At 40.7% G+C, this 18,370-nt stretch overlaps 1 protein-coding gene across 5 annotated transcripts in view; it reads left to right on the forward strand.

Moving 5' to 3' along the window:
* The window catches only part of cgrrf1 (cell growth regulator with ring finger domain 1), a 75,233-nt gene that overhangs the window by 19,819 nt on the left and 37,044 nt on the right, over window positions 1-18,370 (forward strand). For all 5 annotated transcript variants that reach the window (XM_036148772.1, XM_036148775.1, XM_036148771.1 and 2 more), the window contains exon 2: window positions 10,981-11,117. In XM_036148772.1, the coding sequence (XP_036004665.1) occupies window positions 10,981-11,117 (137 nt within the window). The remainder of the gene's footprint in view (window positions 1-10,980; window positions 11,118-18,370) is intronic.

Here is an 18,370-nt window from a genome sequence, read left to right on the forward strand (position 1 = left end):
TGCTCAAGATTAGACTTTTGGTTAATTTCTACCAACCTGATAAATGCAGTCCATAAATGTGAAATTTTGGCATCACCTTTAACAGATCACTGTGGCATTTCAATTTTCTTTCAACTTGACAGGATGAAGGTGATTCCCCCCTCTTTATGGAAGTTCAATAATAGCCTCTTAGACAATGAGGAGTTCTGTAATGAAACTAAAAACTTACTACATGGAATTAATCAATTAGAAATGTCTCATTTAAATAAATGGGAGTGGTTTAAATTCAAAATTAAAGATATTGCCATTCTTAGGAGCAAATATATCTCTAAAATAAAAAAGCAAAAACAACAGGACATTATAAAGAATATGAACAGATTATGTAAAACAGACTTATCTTTAGATGAACAAGTTGAATTAAATAGTCTTCAAACCCAATTGGACAATCTATATTTAGAGAAAGCAAAAGGAGCATTTATACGCTCTAAAGCTCGCTGGCTTGAAGAAGGGGAAAAAAACACTTCCTACTTCTTTAGTTTAGAAAAACAAAGACAAACGAAAAAGAAAATGAATAAGTTAATTATTGATAATAAAAGTATTGATAACCAGGACGAAGTAAAGGAGGAAATAAGAAACCTTTATAAAAAACTGTATACAACCAAATTTTCAGTAGAGCTTTGTCAAATATTTTTTGAGAAAATTGGGAAATATAGGAAAATAATTGATGGGAATTTTAAGCAACTTATGGATGACAACCTCAAAATTGAAGAGTTAGATTTAGCAATTGCAAAAATGTCAAAAGGAAAATCCCCTGGATTAGATGGTCTAACAGCAGAGTTCTATATCCATTTTTGGAATGATATCAGACTACTGCTCTATAATGCCCTTTTGGAATGTATTTCATCTGGCCATTTGTCCCCTACAATGAAAAGAGGTATTATTACCCTAATTCCAAAGCCCAATAAAGATAAATTGTTATTAGACAATTGGAGGCCTATAACACTACTATGTAATGACTATAAACTGCTAGCTCACATCTACTCTGATAGACTGGATAAGGGATTATCAAATCTAGTGGATGAGTGTCAGTCAGCCTTTGTGAAAGGTAGAGTTATACATAACCATACTAGATTAATTATTGACCTGTTAGATTACAGAGACTTTATTCCTACAGACAGCTACATATTACTCTTAGACTTTTTCAAAGCCTTTGACACACTTGAACGCCCCTTTTTGCTTGAAACTTTACGGTTTCTGGGCTTTGGAAGCAAATTTTGTGACTTAGTCAAAATGCTCTACACCGACATCAGTAGCATGGTCTCTCTAAACCCGGGAATAACTCCTGGTTTTGAGATATCATGCGGAATCAGACAGGGTTGTCCCATTTCCCCGAAGCTTTTCATATTAGCGACACAATTGCTGGCTTTATTAATTAAAAACTCCAATGATATACAAGGTATCACAATTTTCGATAGAGAATTTAGAATAAGTCAATTTGCGGATGATACTTGCATTCTTTTAAAAGATAAATCAATGATAGATAAAACCCTCAATAATATCTCCATCTTCTCTGAAGCGTCTGGTTTAACCCTTAATATTAAAAAATGCGAACTACTCCCTATTCATACATGTCCTGACCCCTCCATTGCCTCAATTAAAGTTCTAACTGAAGTAAAATACCTAGGGCTGACAATATCAAAAAACTTAATTAGAAGAGAAGATACAAATATTTTTAATCGTATTTTGGATATAAAAAAATCCCTTAGTCACTGGTTAATCAGAGACCTTACTATTTTTGGCAGAACTATTCTATCCAAAACTGAAGGTATTTCCAAACTGATTTATCCCTGCCACTCCTTGTATATATCCTCTAAAAACATAAATAAAGCAAACACAGTAATCTTTCAATTTTTATGGAGGAATAAAACGCATTACATCAAAAAGTCTCAGTACTGAAAGACTATGATGAAGGTAGTATTAAAGCTCCAGATATTGAATCAATGATTGGCACCTTCAGAATTTACTGGATAAAATCGTATATGTTGCATCCGAATTCTATATGGTTTCACATTCCAAGATCTTTGTTTAGCAAATTAGGAGGTTTAGACTTTATTCTAAAATGTAATTTTGAGGTAAACCGGATTCCAATCAAACTGTCCAACTTTCACAAGCAGATTTTGCATTATTGGAAAATGATATTCACCCACAGCTCCCCATAATTCAACCCTATGGAACAATAGAGTAATAACACTTAATCGTAAATCTATATTCAAAAAGGAATGGTTCAACAAAGACATTATTTATGTTACTGATTTAATGGATGATAACAGCGATTTTTTAAATTATTCCGACTTAAAAAAATATGATCTTAACTGTTCTCTAAGAGAATATAACAAACTGTGTAAATCGATTCCACTGCCATTAATTCATTTGATCAAAAATTTTAGGTTATATAATAATTCTCCACCATTACTGCCCACATTGTTAATTGCACAATGCAATCTGCTTGATAAAAAATGCAATAATAAATTAATTAGTAGTTTTTTCAAAGCCAGAAAATTTCATGATTATGTTAGATTTATTCAGAAGGGAGAAATTGCTGTTAATCCAGAAACGCTTGATAAAGCGTTCTCAAAATTTGTTAAATGGCCCATTTTACCTAAAGTTAAAAAAACTCATTTTAAAATCATAAACAAAATTTATCCTGTGGCAGAATTTAAAAAAAAAGATTTGGTTTTGAGGTGGATCAATGTTTCTTTTGTAATAAAAACAGTGAAACTCTTGAACATCTGTTTTACCAATGTCCTACTACACAACAGTTCTGGAATGAAATGAGAGATTGGCTTTCTTTGAAAATGAATGATGTGCCCCCATTTACATTATACAATGTCTTTTTTTATATGGACCATCTTCCTTTGCCTGTTTCTGACACTATTAACATCATCCTGCTGTTGGGTATATATCATATCCATTGTGCTAAATGGAGAAATGCTCAACCCTCCTTTCATTGGTTTATCAATGACTTTAAAACCTTTTTTCATCTCTTAAGAAGATAAAAAAGACAGACATGCCAAAAAATTGAGTTTTGACCTCTCCCAACTTCTGCTATTCTAATAGGGTGTTTTCACTGACGTCACTGGCCAACTTCCGGTCCGCCATATTGGGTGGCACACTTCCTTATCTCTAGTTGTCTTACACTTATTATCGTATCGCGAATGGATAAGTACGCCAGCACGCTAGAGCGACCAGATAAGGACGTATATCTGAGGAAATGTTCCGTGATCGACCATATGGACCCGTATGCCCTCCACGGTGCCTTGTTTAGCACTTATCCAGATGATTGGCCAAATGTAGAGCACTGCGACATAGTGCATTACCTGGTGTTCGGTGAAAACCCTCTGCACACTCTTGAGGAAATGAGAGCTTACAAGGATCTAGAGGCTCACAACCAGTTCACATCTGGTTATGTACATCAAGGAAATCGCCATCATACGTGGACGGGTGAGTTTTAATAAGATGGTAAAAATGTAAACAATCCGACGCAAATGTGTTGCACCGCCCGCCGGCGGCGGGCGGTGCGCTAAGGCGCTTGGCTGCAAGGCCGATCGACGCCGCTCGCGGCTTTAATTATTTAAGCAGAACAATGACCAGTGCAAAATTAAGTTGTATTTACCGTATTGGCGCCGGTAGGAGCTGCAGATCATAAAGCCAGCAAACAGTGGGAACACAGCAACTCGTTCAAATGTAAGCTGCGTACAGACGGGTTAGCACATGCTAACCGTTAGCGCTAACAACCACTCGCGCATGTAATGTACTTTTAACTTGCTGCTATGTGTTTCAAACGTTTAGAACACACTCTCATTGACATCGGGATACTGTGGAAAGTTATGTTCGGTCTTACAGCCGCGATCCAAGCGAGCCGACGATCTCTTTGTTATCTCTGTAACTCGTTCAAAGGTAAGCTGCGCTCAGCCGGGTTAGCACATGCTAACCGTTAGCGCTAACAACCACTCGCGCATGTAATGTACTTTTAACTTGCTGCTATGTGTTTCAAACGTTTAGAACACACTCTCATTGACATCGGGATACTGTGGAAAGTTATGTTCGGTCGACTTACAGCCGCGATCCAAGCGAGCCGACGACTCTTTGTTATCGCTAACAGTTCTCCGTGGTTGCGCCTCCAGGCAGGAAAGCGGTGGAAAATTAATCTGTTTCTATGTTTTTCCCATGGCGATCATGTGTTGCGCTGTTACAGCCCACAATACAGCAATGGTTTACCATGGTTGAAATCAAGTTAAGGTGAAATTAATCAAATTAAAACACGGCTGAGAGAGGGAGTACAGTATGCGGTAGTAATAGGCAGTAGAGGCGGCGGAGGCAGTCAACACGACAGCCGTGGAAAGTAATAAGTCATAACGCCCAAGCCCTATTATTAATATATTCTTCTTATATGTTTTAAATACTTAACAGTTAATTACCTGTGACAAAGTGAGCACCGCAGACTCTGGCGTATTCCAGCTTAACACCGTCCAAATCGGACCTGGATATCCGTGTCAGCCATAGGTGACGGCGTTGTTCAGACAGCTGTTTTTTTTTTTTCACACTGATTCACTATTACGGCTGGTAGGCGATAGAAAGAGCGTTGATCTCCACCTCCACGGGCCGTGCAACCAACCATTAAACACGTTTTCCCCATTGTTCACTTCCAATACTGCCTAAGGCGTAATACAATGCAGGTCAACGGTGCGAAACGACTGCCACCCAATATGGCGGACGCGCTGAGTAGTCACGTGAGCGTGACGTCAGCTGAAAACACCCTATTGCACCTACCGTTTTTGTTGTTTATATTTCAATGTCTCCTATTTTTGATTTCGATAGTTGTCTTATCATAAATCCCCTGTTGTTTTGTATTTGCACTTTTGTATTGTAATTAATCTTCATTTGTTTATGTACATTTTGCCATCCTCTATGAGAGTCTTTTTTCATGTCAATGTTAATTGCTTAATAAAAAAATAAAATAAAATAAAAAATACGTGTAGCATATAGCTCAGTGGCGTGTAGACTAGCAACCGCATTTCTACCATAATATAAAACCGACATTAAATAAACGACTCACCGTCACGTAGTTGCAAGGAAAACACCCAATGGAACCCTTCGTCTGGGTTAATGGACTTGATTCAACAATATCCTTTAGTAATTTAGGAAAAACGGCAGCACAGCACAGCAAGCAATAGCAGCTACAAGATGGAGGAGTTCACCTCTGACCCGGAACTCAAAGAGTACTGTTTGTTGTCTGCTCACACAGCGCCACTCGTGGACAGTATAGGAACTGCAGGAACGAAGTACGTCTTTTTCAGTAATCATTGTTGAATGATGATAATGCATTTTTCTAGCGATGATTTCTGTCACGAGGACATAATGCAGTGTTGTGCTGGCAGCCATCCCAACTAATAAAAATAAGATTTAAGATTAAAATAGTACATTATAGTAGTAAAATAAATACAATTATTGTGGTTTAAGGACAAGTTTGGTACCTGCATTAAGGTTAATTTCAAAAGGTACTTGTCATTTTCAGACTAAAAAACATTCTAAAAAGATGTTCTAATTCAGTGAATATGACTGGATATTTAAACAGAAAATAATAATGAAATTAATTATTCTTTCAACTAGCAGTTTTTGAGTATGACTAAAATTCAAGGCAGTGAAGGAGCCCTGATCGCGGCGTCGAGACCAACGTTTCGATATATAGTATGTGGGGGTAGACCCTACGGTTCGGGCTGTATTAACGGTACTATAATAATAATAATAATAATAATAAAGAAACCCTTATTAGGTGCATAGCATAAGGCCTCCGCCATGCATTTTCAATGCATAGGCGGGCGCCTAAGTAGAATCGTTCAACTTCTGAAGAAGTTGAAGAAGGCGCCCCCCTGGTGGTGGGCATGACCGTCAAAGGCAAAGCTTCCGAGTTCCTTGGTCGTAGTCTCTCATCGCTTGGGGATTTTAAATCAAACCTTCTGAGTGAAAAGGATTTGTCTTCATCAAAACCTGCCGACCAGGAAAACTTTGCGTCTGCAGAGCTGCAAACTGCGTATTTCGATCTGAGACGCAGCTAATGACCTAATTGGCGACAGCCGACAGTCAAAGTTTGCCATTAATTTGCTACGGTAGTCCTAAACCACTAATGACGTAATACACTTTTTGGCCACAAGCGTCATTTTGGGGGCGTTGTTTCCACCTCTTCTCTTAGAGCCGTTTCTAATAGAAAGAAGAAAAGGCAAAAACGGTCCAAACAAAAGGTCGTAACGTTTACATTTGTAACCTCTGCCTTACATAAACACTAGAATTAAATCTTAATAAATAAAAGTATAGACAATTATTTCAGTAATTCAATTCAGTAAGTGAAATACACTATATACAGGAGTTTGACAATGAAACTGAAACACCTCTCATTTTAGTGTGGGAGGTTTCATGGCTAAATTGGACCAGCCTGGTGGCTATTCTTCATTAATTGCACATTGAACCAATAAGAGCAGAGTGTGAAGATCCAATTAGCAGGGTAAGAGCACAGTTTTGCTCAAAATATTGCAATGCACACAACATTATGGGTGACATGGGTGAGTTCAAAGGAGGACAAATTGTTGGTGCACATCTTGCTGGATGTGTCAAAACTTTCTTCAATTGAATAAAAACAAAACTGAAGTAATAATATTTTGACCAATAGAGGAGAGATCAAACGTTAGCACACAGCTTCAGTCGCTTCAGCTAGGAACCAATGATCAGGCCCGAAACCTTGGTGTAGTGATGGACTCAGACCTGAACCTCCAAAAGCATCTAAAGACAGTTACAAGGTCGGCTTTCTATCACCTGAGGAACTTTTCCAGGATTAAAGGACTAATGTCTCAGCAGGATCTGGAAAAACTAATCCATGCGTTTATATTTAATAGAATTGATTACTGCAACGGTGTTTTCACAGGTCTGCCTAAAAAGTGGATCAGACAGCTGCAGGTGATCCAGAACGCTGCTGCCCGCGTCCTCACTAAGACTAAGAAAGTAGAGAACATCACCCCAGTTCTAAAGTCCTTACACTGGCTCCCTGTATCTCAGAGAATAGACTTTAAAATACTTCTGTTAGTTTATAAATCCCTAAATGGCTTAGCACCTAAATACATCACAGACTTGTTATCAGTGTATCAACCATCCAGACCACTAAGGTCTTCTGGCTTCAGCCTACTCTGCATACCTAGAACACGAACCAAACACGGAGAAGCAGCATTTAGTTCCTATGCTCCGCTTATCTGGAACAAACTTCCAGAAAACTGTAAAAGTGCAGAAAGCCTGAGTTATTTTAAATCAAGATTACAAACACATTTGTTTAAAATTGCCTTTGACTGTTCTAGTTAAACTGTTTTACTGTTTTTAATGTTCTTCTTTGTTTCTACATTCTATCTCTACTTGCTTTTATTCTATTTTCTATCTACATTTTATTCCTACTTGCGTTTATTTTGCTATATTTTAATCATGTAAAGCACTTTGTATTGTCTCTGTACTGAATTGTGCTATATAAATAAATTTCCCTTGCCTTGCCTTGCATCTGTGACCAAGACAGCAAGTGTTTGTGATGTATCAAGAGCCATGGTGTCCAGGGTAATGTCAGCATATCACCAAGAAGGATGAACCACATCCAACATGATTAACTGTGGACGCACGAGGAAGCTGTCTGAAAGGGATGTTCGGGTGCTAACCCGGATTGTATCCAAAAAACATAAAACCACATAACTCTACTTATAACTAACTTTCTGAAATATAAACTAAAGGTCACCAATCAGTTCTAAAACATCTTTAGATGAACTCTTGTTGAGCCCTGGAGTATGGAGGACCAAGTCTTCCATATTTAAAAATAAATACAGAAATAAATAAATAATTTAATGTTTTAATGGCAGTTAATAAATTAAACAAATTCATTTATCATCATTCATTTATATCAATTGTTCAAGTTATTTAATTGTTACTTGTAAAAAAAAAAAAAAAAAAATTTGAGGGCCCCCCCCCCATTACACCAGAGGGCCCAAGCGGCCCCTTAGTACGCCTATGGCTTTGACCGGCCCTGGCTGGCTCTCTGCTGCATGGAAAAATCCCAACAACTACAGCTCAATTTGGGGAGGGTTTGGGGTTGTTGCCGGTCTGAGGTGATTTGCAAAAAATCTATAAATCGTACACCAATGAGGGCTACATTTCCTGAATCCAGACAAAAAGACCTACATTTTGATGTGTAATTTGTCTACGTAGAGTGAAAATTGAGCGAGTAGGCTGAAGTTGTTCGGTCTTTTTTACATAACTTTGACTTTGGGGTTGTTGCCGGTCTGAGATGATTTGCGAAAAATCTATAAATCGTACACCAATGATGGTTACATTTCCTGAATCCAGACAGAAATACCTACGTTTTGATGTATAATTTGTGCACGTAGATCGAAAATTGAGCGAGTATGCTAAAGTTGTTTGTTGTTTTTTAGACAATTTTGTCACCACGGTAGGTGAAAATGGCGTGATGAAAAAAATCTATAAGTCCTACACCAATGAGGTTTACATTTTCTGAATCCAGACAAAAAGACCTACGTTTTGATGTATAATTTGTCTACGTAGAGTGAAAATTGAGCGAGTAGGCTGAAATTGTTCGGTCTTTTTCGCATAAGTTTCACTTTGGGGTTGTTGCCAGTCTGAGGTGATTTGCAAGAAATCTAAAAGACCTACACCAATGAGGGTTACATTTCCTGAATCCAGACAGAAATACCTACGTGTTGATGTATAATTTGTGCACGTAGAGTGAAAATTGAGCGAGTAGTTTGGTGTTTTTTGGAGAATTTTGTTACCATGGTAAAAATGGCGTGATGAGAAAACGATAAAAGATATGCACATTCCGTTTTCACTTCTGAATAGTTCAAAGATATATCTACAAACTGGAAGCTAAACGATGTTTGTAGGTGAAAGCATGACGACACAGTAGAGTGTTGAAAATGACAATTTTTCTGTGTTTTTTTGCGAATTTTGTTCCAACCGTAAGTCGAAATGGCGTCAAGTACAAAAAGCCCTGATCGCGGCGTCGAGACGAACGTTTCGATATATAGTATGTGGGGGTAGACCCTACGGTTCGGGCTGTATTAACGGTGACGGAATATTAATAAACAATAATAATAAAGAAATCCTTATTAGGTGCATAACATAAGGCCTCCGCCATGCATTTTAAATGCATAGGCGGGCGCCTAATTATTAAAGAAACCCTTATTAGGTGCATAACATAAGGCCTCCGCCATGCATTTTCAATGCATAGGCGGGCGCCTAATAATAAAGAAACCCTTATTAGGTGCATAACATAAGGCCTCCGCCATGCATTTTCAATGCATAGGCGGGCGCCTAACAAGTCAGTGTCTAATGCTCACTGTGACATTATGAGGACCTTTTTACTTAGCAGTTTTTCTTCAGAAATATTAACATGTCTGCTTTCTCAGGAGACACACAAGCCCGCTCCTGGCTGATGGTGTCTCCAGCAGTAGAAAATGTACACTCTGAGGGTGTGGATGATGCTTGCAGAGAGCTTTGGCTTTTTCTGGAAACAAAAATAAAAATAAAATAAATGCCAACAATTTAATTATGTTATGGAAAATGAAATAGTGGGGAGATGGGATGTCTTTGTATCGTTTTATTTTACCAGTGGTGCTACTGTACCTCCACAGTCTTCATCAGAAGAGACCATCATGGTGACCAGCTGTCCCTTCAACCTCCTGCTTTATCTGCTGGGCCTATAAAATGACAACTTTATTCAATAGATTATAATGGGAGTCATATAAACTGATCTACATTTGAAGAGGAACAAAAGTTATCAATGAGAAAAAACACAAACCTGTTGTGAGATTCTACTCATGAGCTCCTCTTCTATTCTGGTCCACACTTCATCGCCTACTTTCATCCTGAATCTTGGGTCCACTGTGAGGAGATTATAAAAATAAAAGTGAAGATAAGGTTAGCTGTCTAACCAGCTGACCCAATGGATGAGCATATTTTTACAAGCTAAGTGTTATCTGTTAATGTTAGTTTTTGATTTAGCTAGCTACTACACAGCAATAAAATAAGGCTACACGCTAACTCAGCACGATGCACGTGTTAAGTTGCAGTAACGCTAATAAACGTAGACTTGCCTGTTGAAATCCCAGACACAGTGCCGTCCTCTGTAGTCTCTGATGAGGCCGAGTCCGGTGTTTGATATTTTGATTCACTCCGCTCCGGTTTAGCACTGCCCACGGGCCTCTGAGAGGAGGATGGCCGCGCTGGCTGAGGTCCGCTGTTCTTGCAGGCAAACAGTGAGCAACTTTCAGCTCTTAAATTGATCCCGTGCACGTTTAGGTGCCTTCATCAAATTAGTTGTGTTGCCAGCCTTAGCAACAATGTCTTTTGACCTGGGTGGCAGTTTTAAGCGGTTCGACGACGCTCGCAACCAGTTCACAACAGATATACGTGAACCCCGTCTGTAGGCATGGCCACGTATGTATTTTTCCTGTGTGAAGCAATCACGTTTAACGTTACAGCCAATCACTGAAACTTGGCACTGAAGGACGAGGCATGTTTTGATACTCCGAAAAACCGAAGCATTTCGGTCGGTACCATTAAAGAACCGAAGTTCGGTATCCAGCCCTATGTGTGAGTGGTTTGACTCGTGATAAGAAAAACAAATGTGGTAAAAACATCACGTGAAAACACGCTGGCACACCACCGAGATATGGTCATTGTTGCCCAAATGGCGTCAAACTTTATCTGGTAATATCTTACTTACAATTAATCATTAATTTAGCATACCAGGAGTTTGAAAGTACATATTTTTTGGTGAGAAATCATTTGATGTTTTAGAATGTTAATTTCTCCAAAAGCAAAATGTAATAATACTGTGATTAAAAAAAAACGTTTGGAATGAGATTTAAACTCTAGCCATTTTTTCATTGTGTCTACTAGGTTTGGCTTTGATGTCCCAGTGATCCTTCTAAGCTACGATGAGACAGAGGTTATTGCATCAACCCCCGAGAAACGAATGATTCAGGAGACCAATCCATTTTCTTTTGCACTGGGATCTGGGCAAGCATGTGTCAATGGTGAGTCTATTGTAATGTAAGGGCAAAGTTTGGATTTAAAACGTCAGGGGGAGGCACATTTAACAATTGCAAGATTTATAAAAACCTTAACACTAACCTTAACTCCTTCCATGGTGGAGCTGTTTCTCTGATATTGTTTCTCAGGGTAGTTGGGGCCGCAGTTTAGCAAATCTCACTAAGTTAAGTTGAAGATTGTCTCTTACAAGCCAAAGCCACCCATTTCTTTCTATTCCTTTGAGTGGCAATATGATGTCACGCTTTTTTTGCATTAAATCCAATTCTAATACACCAAATGCCTGTTCTTTGAAGAAGTGATGCAACAAAGTGTTTAGCTGTCTGTGAATGTCAATTTAGAACATGGGGTCACATCGGGTGCAACAGTACAGTGAAACCATAGAACTCTGCGAGGGACAATGAGTGGCAGTTTACTCAATTGTGTAGAAATCCAAAGCGGAAGATCAAAACAAGGCCCACATGCTCATCAATGTCCTCAAAGTCTTCAGGATTGGTAGATCATCAGCAAGATGTTCAAGCAGGTCATTTCCATCAACCCCAACTTGTATGGCAACACCATAGGCACATGCAAAAGCCCAATCAGCAAAAGCCAGATCAGCCTATGTTGGAAAGGAAATATGCATTAAATTAGAAAATGCCTGTCTTGAAGTGACTCTCGATGTGCCCCATCTCCAAAAGAAGCTGAAGCAACCATAGCTAAAACAGAGATAATAGTCAGCAGCAGCTCAATTTGACATAGTTGACTCAAAGGAGAAGTTGACATTGACCCTACAAACAACCCCAGAGCAAAATCTTGAGTGAATACATAAATAAACACAAATACACCGACCTGGTTCAAGACAATAGAGATGTGTTTCAAAATGCTGACAGCAAATATCAGAATGAACAATGCAAACAACCAGTAATGTACGCACATCTTTGTCCCAAACAAGAACCAACAGAAACCGCCCTTCCATCTTCAAGAAAAATGGAAAATGGTAGGGTCAAATTTAAAGACCACAATGTGCTCCCACCCTTCTCAATGTTTGATGAGTTTGTGTAAGGTCAAGCCAAAGCTAGGAAGGACCTGAGCTTCACCACAACATTTAACACAACAACCCTTTCAAATGCCAATCACACATCTAGCTGCAGAAAAGGGAAACTGCTGGTAACTACAACCAAAGGCCATCAGTCACTGTGCACAATACAGATGTGTCATGAGAGGAACTCAAGACTAAAGAAGACTTAAAAAGACAGCATCCATTCATACATCACAAACCGCACCCACTTTAAAGTTGCAGGGGTTTTAGAACTATGCTGCTTGAATTTTTGAAATGACAAAAATCACATGTGGGGTTCCCCAAGGGTCCATTCTGGGTCCCCTCCCGTTCAACATCTACATGCTCCCTCTTGCTCAGATCATAAAAAACAACATCAACTACCATAACTACGCTGATGACACACAGCTTTACATCACCATGTCACCAGGTGACTGTGAACCAGTTCAGGCACCGAGTAAATGCCTAGAAGAAATCAATGCCTGGATGTGCCAAAATTTTTGTCAGTTGAATAAAAAAAACCAGAAGTAATAATAATTGGACCAATAGAAGAGAGATCAAAAGTTAGCACACAGCTTCAGTCGCTTCAGCTAAAAATCACTGATCAGGCCCGAAACCTGGGTGTAGTGATGGACTCAGACCTGAACCTCCAAAAGCATCTAAAGACAATTACAAGGTTGGCTTTCTATCACCTGAAGAACATTTCCAGGATTAAAGGACTAATGTCTCAAAAGGATCTGGAAAGACTAATCCATGCGTTTATTTTTAGTCAAATTGATTGCTGCAACGGTGTTTTCACAGGCATGCCTAAAAAGTGGGTCAGACAGCTGCAGCTGATCCAGAACGCTGCTGCACGCGTCCTCACTAAGACCAAGAAAGTAGAGCACATAACCCCAGTTCTAAAGTCATTACACTGGCTCCCCGTATCTCAGAGAATAGACTTTAAAATACTCCTGTTTGTCTATAAATCCTTGAATGGCCTAGCACCTAAATACATCACAGACTTGTTATCAGTGTATCAACCATCCAGAGCACTAAGGTCTTCTGGCTCCAGCCTTCTCTGCATACCTAGAACCAGAACTAAACAAGGTGCAAGTATATCCCAAAGGTCAGCAAGAAAACATCCAGAGAATGTGTGCAATAATTCATGACCAAAGTAAGGAGTTTTTTTTTATATTTGATATACAAAGCCCAACTGAACCATACATGTTGAAAACCTGTAATGGTATAACACAGGTGACTGGCAAAAAAGCATGTGACTACATAGTCAAGTCGCTAGATGGAAAAATAAATGTTCCTCTCCTAACTCTCAAGAATGCAATGCCATCCCCAACAACAGGGAAGAGGTGCCCCGTGCTTTACACCACCACCTTCTGAAAGTAATAGCTGCTGACATACCACCCCTTGACAATGAGCAATATAATGTTGCGGATAATATTAAATATTGAGGAAACAAATCAACAGCAGACACAAGGATCCATTTGCACAGATGCTCGACCTGGGCTGGGTAATTGTTGACCTGTGCCTTTTTACCAACAACACCTTGAAAACCCATGTGTTAGACAATGGTCGTCCAAGCTGTCTCACTCCCCGCAATGGCCACTTCATTGTGAAGGAGGACTTCAGTCTTGGCCAAGCCAGTACCATGTCAAATCGGCTGCCATCCGCTCGCTCACACCAAAAGCCGATAGCTGATAATTTAGCAGAGACAACCAGCTTGCTCATTCTGTTGAAGACATAATCTTTCTGAGAAGGATATCAGGATTCTCAAAAGATGACACTGACAATTTGATCGTGCCACTCTCATTTTAGACCCCTAAATGCAAAATAACACACAAGTCCTATGCTATCAGTGTGTCATGTCCCCGTGGTATACATCCATCCATCCATCCATCCATTTTCCAAACCGCTTAATCCCTCATGGGGTCGCGGGGGTTGCTGGTGCCTATCTCCAGCGTTCACCGGGCGAGAGGCGGGGTACACCCTGGACAGGTCGCCAGTCTGTCGCAGGGCAACACAGAGAGACAAACAGGACAAACAGCCATTCACACCTAAGGACAATTTGGAGAAGCCAATTAACCTAACAGTCATGTTTTTGGACTGTGGGAGGAAGCCGGAGTACCCGGAGAGAACCCACAGAAATGAAAGCACATTTTGTGGAATCCATGCAGAAAATGCTTGATACCCAACATGCAGGAAAAAATAAAATAAATAAACTAACTCAATGCTAAGCTAATAAACCACTAACCTGAAAATCGATAGGATCACAAAACTCAGTATTCAAACTCTAACTCGCTACAGAGGCAAACCAGGTGGAGCTGCTTTTATACTCCACAACAACAGAGCTACTGACGTCTGTTATTTTGGCTGTCACAAATTCTTTTGAACCAATAGCAATACTGATTTGAAATTCAATGCAAAGCACTGAGGAGGGCGCCACACAGACAGTTTTGGACACAAAAACAGGATTTCAATGATTGTGCAGTAAATTGTCAAAATGAAGACTAAGATATATAGACAGAACTATAAAACACCATTGTCTGCAGCTTATTTAAAAAAAGGATTTGGGCTGAATTACCCTTTAACCATTTTCAGCAATGTTTTTTTTAAACAAAACCTCTCTGATTGCATTGCATTCATAATGTGAAATCCCAACAATGTTGCCAGACATACACATGCACAAAAACACAAACGTGCAAATTTCTCCTACGCTCCTCTGGAAGGGAGAAAACTTTAATGGTAGCAGCTTAGATCCAGCTTAGTGGCAGCTTGTTCTGCAGCTCCCACAGGTAAGAGGTGTTTTCCATTGGGACAAATTGCATTGGTCATTTACTGGCCAGCCTCAAGGATTGATTAACAGGTGGCATCACGTCAGTTGAATCAAAAACATGTGGAACCAGTAATGTGTTTATAAACATGTAAACAGACGCTGAACTGGGCTGATGGGTAATTTGATTTTCAGCAGGGGATGATTGTCTTCACAGCTTTGGGAAATCAGCTGTTTTTAGGTCTATTAGTTTTTAATTTAATGTTTGTGAATCATTTACCTGATGGAGTGGGACAAATACCGTATTGCCCAGGTGGAGGGGATCTGGCCTTTTTCTGAAATCTTGCAAAATAAACCACATCTAGATCTTGTAGACGGCATCCCACAATCCCCTGTGCTATATCCTTCCTTACCGGTGCCATGTAGCTTCCATACAATACTGTCACGCTGAGACACAGAATACTTTCCTTTAAGAGGAGCTGAGTTGAAAGAGCTGTCCATTTCGATTTCCTGAGAAAGAAGAGGCATTGTTGGGCCTTTATCACCAAGTGGGAGGTGTTCTTAGTTGAGGAGTAGGTGGAGGAAATGTGAATTTCCAGTAACTTTATGATGTCCACATACACTACACGGATACTTGATTGGGTTTAGGTCTGGACTTTGACTGGGCTATTCTAACACATGAATATGTTTTGTTTTAAACTATTCCATTGTAGCCCTAACTTTATGTTTAGGGTCGTTGTCCTGCCTTGTGACTGCCTGCTTGGAGCAGCTCAGTGTATCAGCTCGGTATCACGTATAAAACAGTTAGCTTTTCTCTCCACCTCGCTGCCTGCTTGGACGTTTTTTTCTCTGCGCCCTGCTTGCTTGCATTTTCCTGACTTTCACTTTTTATCTTCTTTTTATCTCTTAGCCAAAACCAAAGAAAGTTGGATTTAGTTATTTTATTTATCTTTGATTTTGAAAAGATGCCTACCTTCACCACAATGAACTTTGACAAGCTTTTACAGAAAATAGCTGTTATGGAACTGAAAATCTGGCGACTCGAAGTAAATTATGATGTAAACGCCAAGGAAATGAAACAACCCTGCCTGTGATTCCGAACGGTGACCATCAGCCCAGAGAGTCAGCGAACAAACAGTTCCCTGAGGAAAATAAGAATCCCTGGACCACTCTGGGCGCAAGACCAAAGGATCAACAAACCCACACCTAGACAAAGGAAACTGGTCGATACTACAGAGAACTGTTCCAAGACAAGTGAAACAACAGCGGGCTGTTCTCACAACAAATGATAGGGGTAAACCTGCTGGAAATGTTGGAATTCCGTTACTAAACAGATTTGCTCCGCTCCAAAATGTGACCCAGGAGGATCATGACAACAATCAGAGGTATGTCAAAAATCTTTGCTCAAAGCTACCAGAGAAAAGACATGCCACAGGGCCAAGGACCCTGATAATATGCAATGGATTTGTAAGTGGAATTAAACAATTCTGTAACAAGAAAAACACAGAGGTGTTGAATTATAACGATTTAAACTCTGTCCTGGTGTCTAATGTATCGGACATCGTTCGAAGGATCTTGAAAGAACGCCCGACCTGGGAAAAACTCATAATACAAGCTGAAGCCCTGGGCGACGTCACCCGGATAAGAAAATCAGAAGTATTGAAAGAGGATTACATTCGTCTGTTGAACTTAGTCGATGGCCTTAATGTCAAGGTGTTTCTCAGCGGCCCTCGTGCTCCCGTTAATTGTGGAGATGAGATTTTTTCCAGAATTCTAATGCTAAAGAAATGGCTGGAAAAAACATGCAAACAAACAACTGTAACCTTCATAGACAACTTTAACATCTTTTGGGAGAGGAGACATCTGTTCAGCAGCAATGGTTTCCATCTAAATAGGTCAGGTGCAAAACGGCTGATTTCAAACATCTTCTATTCTGTGAACCATGCAGCATCAGCTTTGTCCCAAAACAAAGCTCAACCAGTGCCAAAACAAATGATAAGCCCAGTACAGCCCGAACAAGCCAAGATAAAGATGGCCAGAAAGATGACACAGAAAGAGGCTACGTCAAAACTACAGGAGGATTTATCCCAGATCTCAGCAGGACAAAGAGAGGACCAAGAACCTCCATCGTCACAAACACCGGTCCAGACTGCACCCACCTACCCTTCTTCTCCACAAAGCCCAGAAGTTCCTTTTCTGGAATTTTCTCACAACATGAACAAAGTATTTAAGATTGGCCCACAGTTGACATCCTCTCCACATAACCATTCTGCTGTGACTAAACCAGCATTTTCCAAAGGCATCAGAGCCTCAGATCCTCCTCCTCTATGTATCATGGAACATTCTGGTGCTCAGGACCTCCAGATAACGTCGCTGTGATACAGACCGAGTCCTGGCAGCACGTTTTTGGGGGCTGCCAGGCGCTCGCGCCTGGTGGCCGGGCTTTTACCCATGGAGCCTGACCTGGCACAGACTGAGGTGGTGAGCCCTTTCCAATAGGCTCACCACCTGCAGGAGAGGCCAAATTGGTCGAGTGCGTTGTGAAATGGGTGGCAGTCGATGGTGGGGACCTTGGCGTTCCAACCCTCGGCTGCAGAAGCTGGCTCTTGCCACGTGGAATGTCACCTCTCTGGTGGGGAAGGAGCCTGAGCTAGTGCGTGAGATTGAGAGGTTCCGGCTATAGATAATCGGCTGCCAGAGTTATGGCAGCGCCATGTGGGCACCGTGTAAGGCGGTTCCTTGGCATCAAGGCCTCAGTAAATCGTCTCCCCCTGAAATGTTTGTTATGTTATGGCGATTGTACTGAAACAGCAATTTCCCTCTGGGATTATTAAAGTATTTCTGATTCTGATCTGATTCTGGACATACCTCGACGCATGCCTCTGGCTCTGAAACCTGTCTCCTTGAGAGGGGTTGGACATTCTTCCACTCTGGAGTTGCCCCTGGTGAGAGGCGCTGAGCTGGAGTGGGCATACTTGTTGCCCCTCATCTTGGTGCCTGTACGTTGGGGTTTACCCCAGTGAATGAGAGGGTGGCATCCCTCCGCATACATGTGGGGGGGATGGGTTCTGACTGTTGTTTGTGCTTATGTGCCATACAGCAGTTCGGATTACCCACCCCTTTTGGAGTCCTTGGAGGGGGTACTGGAGAGTGCCCCTTCTGGGGACTCCCATGTTTTGCTGGGGGACTTCAACTGAGCTTTAACTCCCACCTCCAAGACACCAATGGGGAGGGAAGCTGTCAAGCTGAAGATGGAGTCCTATCTGGCCTTCTTGGCCTGTGGGACTCCGGAAGCAGCTGATGTGTACCGGCAGTCAAAGCGGCAGGCGACTCGGCTGGTCAATGAGGCAAAGCTCGGGCATGGGAAGAGCTCAGAGAGGCCATGGAGAAAGTCTTCCATACTGCTTTGAAGTGATTCTGGTCCACTGTGTGGC

The sequence above is a fragment of the Fundulus heteroclitus genome, chromosome 16 (genome assembly GCF_011125445.2).
Source record: "Fundulus heteroclitus isolate FHET01 chromosome 16, MU-UCD_Fhet_4.1, whole genome shotgun sequence".
Classification (NCBI taxonomy): Eukaryota; Metazoa; Chordata; class Actinopteri; order Cyprinodontiformes; family Fundulidae; genus Fundulus; species Fundulus heteroclitus.